The sequence below is a fragment of the Montipora foliosa genome, chromosome 13, assembly GCF_036669935.1.
Source record: "Montipora foliosa isolate CH-2021 chromosome 13, ASM3666993v2, whole genome shotgun sequence".
NCBI classification, from domain to species: Eukaryota; Metazoa; Cnidaria; class Anthozoa; order Scleractinia; family Acroporidae; genus Montipora; species Montipora foliosa.
Window position 1 is genome coordinate 10,503,722 of NC_090881.1, and position 5,000 is coordinate 10,508,721.

Here is a 5,000-nt window from a genome sequence, read left to right on the forward strand (position 1 = left end):
GTTCACTGTGGTAAAAAAAAGCTGAAAATCCTACCTTCCTTGGCACCTAAAATAAAGAAAAGACGAACAAATGAGGATTATAAAATGTGAAATATCAAAAGAAGTATTGTGCATTCAAATTAAAACTATTGAATTAAAATGAGTAGATTAAATGAAAGCAGCAGGACCGGTAATAATTGCGAAAGCGTACAACTTAGAGATAATTTCAAACACTAAATGGGGAGATGCAACATGGTTGAAAGCTCTATTCCTGATTCCGACAAGCAACATCATCAGGAGGATACCATAACAGCTAGTTTCGGTCCCTTTTCCTCTCCTGATAAAGCACTGGTACAGTGTGGCCCTTCCACCACTTTCACTCTCCATTCATACTTAGACACAATGGCTTAAAATCCAAGACTTGTTAATCTTTAAGAATACAAAATACAATGAGTCCTCAATAGTATAACATTACCAAGTAACAGCGACAAAGTAAAGACCCCAAGAAATGTCATCCTCAATCGTTTAGCACAGACTGGAATATTAAAGTAAATAAGCAAATTTTTTTTCCCGTTTGCGCAATTTTTCTTTACGTTATGTGAAGCATCTGAGGCAATGTTATGGCAAGTTTCATAAGGGCAAAATTTTCTTGTCACTGTCGAGGCACATCGAAAACCAGTTGGGAACAGATTTAAAAAGAACTTGTTGGCTCGCATTTAAAAGCAAAACAAACAAACAAATCAACTTTTTCTTTATGTCCAAAAGAGTACAGAAAATTGTTATTTAATTCCAGTTGACAATAAAAATTCGAGTTTCATTCCTGAACAAAGGAAAAACCGATTAAACCAGTTTTTGAAAATAACAAACGATTTAGTGTACAACGAAAGAATTTGTCGGGTAACTTCTTCCACTAAGTGTGAGCTATTACTGGTATTCTGTTTTTTCGTTGTCGTGCTCTTTCGCTCTCATTTCGTTTCTGTTCTAGTCATACGTCCTCCATGCCTTATGTAACCTTATCAGAGCTTCTAAAGATATGCCAAAAATTGCAATACAGAGAAAAAAAGCAGCTGTAAGCAAAAATAAACGCTCAGCTTTAACTTTATATCCCTCCGATGCTCGAATTGAATAACTGCGTAGCCGCCAGTGTGGCCAACAGCTATCTTGATATGTCAAACTAGATTAAAACCAGCAAAAAATGCAGAAAGAAAACATTTTCCTAACCCTTTTCCTCCCGAACACGAAAAGCGTTGACTGCGTAAGAACTATTGTCGATGTAGTATGGCTGTGTAGCCGCGTCGAGCCACAGAAAGCTCGCGAAAAATAAAGCCTCGCTTATGTTTAGGTGAGGTAAAATGGGTTATCTGGGGATAATAAATCACGATTGAGATCACGCAAAAGGAAGACGCTTTCGGCTTTTTCCCGCATCGATGGGTTACCATGTTTTTTTTTAACTATGATGCTCCGCGCGAGCTCTGCTACTAATTGCAGATCTGTGTAAGAAATTTTTAACTCTACCTAAAAATACCAGCTTTTTTCCTGTCTGTTTCGAAAATATTGTAGAACTTAACCTTAACCTTAATTTATATTAAGTTTATTTGTTGTCATCCACAAATCAATATCTTTCAAGCATTCTAGGATGTTGGCCATAGTCCGAGCCAGACCAAAGTCATCATTGCACGAGGAGGAGATATATATACAGCTGGGTATCGTCGTTGTACAGATGGAAAATCGTATTATGTCCGCGACGGGCGAGGTGTAAGGTAAGTGGAGAACTGGGCCCAGCACGGAGACTTACGGTACGCCGCAGGTTAGGTTGTGTGACTGAGATTTCTCAAGATCAATGGTATCGTATTGGGAGCGAGAGAAGAGGTAAGACTCAAACCTCTAAAGCGCTTTTCCACGAATTTCAAATTGGGATGCAATCTGCTAAGCAATAACGAGTGGTCGTCAGTATCGAAGGCGGCTGATAAGTCGAGAAGCAGAAGCAGATGATTGTCGAGCGCCCTCAGTGCATCATTGCAAAATGGAGGACGATCCTAGCCTGACGGGAGTGACGTCTTCGGGGAACTCGAATCATTGTTGCATGCGTTTATCGAATTAAGGAAAGGAAAAAACACCATAACTAGATCATCTTGACTCTCATAGAAAAAGAATTTAAGGAAGGAAAAGGAATCCATGGAAAAAAAATGAGTAATGCGATTAAAACCTCTACTACTCGCCTTGATCGTCTTTTAGCTTGCGGTCCAATGCAACAGGTAGATATGCGGATTCTATGTATCTGCCACGCCAATTTTATGTATTTCTTTTTTTCTGTCATATTGACGAAATCATTGGAAAATGGTTGAGGAATTGACGAATTTCCAAGGAGATTCTTATGATTTCCTTTAATTCAATTAAGCTGAACAGCCCGAAGGGATTTTTTTTAAATTGTAAAAACCTTTTTTTTTTCCCTAAATGTTATTCCGTCTCGATGAATTATGTGTCATCTATTTCGCGTCCACATTGCACCGGTGGCTTAGTTGGTTAAGCATCGGGCTGTCATGCGGGAGTTCCGAACCCCGGCCGGATCAACACTCAGGATCTTGAAATAACTGCGGAGAAAGTGCTTATCCAGAGCAAGCGAAGTTACAAGAAAACCTTCTTCCAGATTCTGACTGACAGCAATTGTAATTATTAAATTGAAATTTAACCAATTGAATGCGTGTCAAATTAATTATCATTTGTCACGACATTGAACAGGCTTCCCTCTATAATTTTGCCTATTATGTGGTAAATATTTAATCAGAATGTGCCCCCTTCATGTAAGTATTCATTTCAGTTGCATTCTCAAAGTTTTCCAAATTGCCCATGTTACTTCGCGAATTGGGAATTAATCCTTAATTGGCCTCGGGACCATGCGATTACATATACAAATCATACCCCATTACTATTATAATTTCAAATCAGAATTCCCACCTGATGACGATTGTTGAGCGATAGAAATATGTTTTGTTTTAACTTGAGAGTCACGGTTGTCCAACTTTTAAAATTAGCCACTTGACTGCTTTTATCAACACTCTTCCGATTGTTTAGAAACGATTCCTATAGTTCTGACGCCTCCAACAAAGGACTTCTTCCTGGACGACGAAACGCAACGGGATCTTCTACCATCAAGCTTCCGTTACTGTCTTTCATCCTAAGTCAACGATTCCCTTGATTTTCCCGTCGAAGAGCGCAAACGTTAATTGAACATTGGTATCGATGGAAAATACATTGTTGCGAATTCTTCTCCCAAAAAGAACTTTCTGCGTGCGTTATTCCCATTAAAGAAAGAGACTAGAACATCTGGTCTCTCACGGAAAAAGAATCAAAGAAGGAAAAGGACTGCATGAGAAAAGTTGAGTAATGTGATCAGAACTCCTCCTACTTATCTTGATCCTCTTTTAGCATATGGTCCAACAGGTAGACACAGTACATCAGCAGTAAAGTGACTTCTCTAAATCCACCACGCCAATTTGATGTATTTCTTTCTTCTGGCATATTAACAAAATTATCTTAACATGGTTGCGCAACTGACACATTTCCAAGGAGATTCTTATGATTTCCATTAGTTCGATTAATGCTGGGTTTAGAGTTAAGCTTTTATGGCGGTAAATGTTGAACTGAGGTCAAGTTAGCAAACCTTGCCGGAACATAATGAAAGTTGAACACCCAGAAGGGATTCTGCTTTAATCAGAAAAACTTATTTCTATACTTAAATATAAATCCGTCTTGACGAATTATGTCATCCATTTCGCGTCTACCGTGCACCGATGGCTCAGTTGGTTGAGCGTCGGGCCGTGTAATGGGGGAGGTTGCGAGTTCGACTCATGTTTCCAACAAAATGAAAAGTAGTTTAAGATTCCGATCTGTGGGCTTATAAAGGCGCTGTTGCACTTGACAATTCTTGTTGCAGCTTGTCCGCAATTTTGTTGCAACAACAGCACTCACGTTGCGAAAGGAGCTGCTTGATGGGTATTAAAGTACACCACGTTTCATGAAACTTGAGGTTTTCCATAAGATGCTCGCAAACTTTGGAGCAACTTTCACGATTTCGGGAAACTTTTTTTTCGGTAAAGCCTCAAAACAAAGGAAATATTAAGCTATAGATGTTGCTTGTTTTGCTTTTTCATCGCATGCTGTACAAGTTTACCATGTTGTTCACTTGTAGTTGTCTTGTTGAACATTGGGTGAGTCATGATCATGACGAGCTATTCATCTGGTCAGCGGTCCATGAAAAAAATGGTGGACAATAGCGCTTCTAAAGAAGATGTAGATGGCATGGTATGAGGAACATAAAGCCAAGAAAAGGAGGATGAGGTAAGAGAACGGATCCCTAAATGGGCCTCTTCCAATGCTGTGCGGCTCTTTTAAGAGAGGTACCTGATTGGCCAGTTGTAATGACGTAATGAAATTTTAAATATGTACGGCATTGGGAAGGAGAATTTTAAATAGCTTTGCGAAATTAAATATAGATTTTACAAACCTCTAATGGGGCGCGAGGATCCCTTCCCCTACCTCATCCTCTCTTGCGCTAAGAGTCTAAACACTCGTAAACATGCTCCTGATAAGAATCACCGAGCACACAGTTAAGTGCGTGATTGTTGAGTTAACTGTTTTATTTAAGTTTAAAGCTCTGAAGTCAGGAACAGTGATAAATAGTTCTTTGTTTGGCCTCTTTTTGCGGTAAATATATATATATATATATATATATATAACACGTGGAATTTTTGGAGCAATTTTCAAGCAACTTTGACAGGTTTTTTGAGCAACAAAAAATCGAACAACTTTTTAAAAAGAAAAAAAAATGGAACGCTGTGTGGACAGCCTTAGTTTGCAATTTGTCTCGCTTTCGACGATCACATAATAATAAGCGACGCCATAAAGCGCTACAGCACAAGTTGATGGACGTGTTACATTGCGTATTACTTGAAAAGATATAGCAGTTCTAAAAATGGGAAGATGTGAGAGAAGGTTAACGAAGCTCCAGTCCATGGATTCCT

The 5,000-nt window shown here is 38.9% G+C and overlaps 1 protein-coding gene across 2 annotated transcripts in view; it reads right to left on the minus strand.

The window, feature by feature from the left end:
• The window catches only part of LOC137983283 (uncharacterized), a 9,919-nt gene extending 6,469 nt beyond the window's left edge, over nt 1-3,450 (minus strand). For both annotated transcript variants that reach the window (XM_068830486.1, XM_068830485.1), the window contains exons 1-2: nt 3,390-3,450; nt 35-46 (exon numbers count right to left, since the gene is read on the minus strand). In XM_068830486.1, coding sequence (XP_068686587.1) covers nt 35-46; nt 3,390-3,435 — 58 coding nt within the window. In that variant the 5' untranslated portion in view covers nt 3,436-3,450. The remainder of the gene's footprint in view (nt 1-34; nt 47-3,389) is intronic.
• Between the last annotated feature and the right edge of the window lie 1,550 nt (nt 3,451-5,000).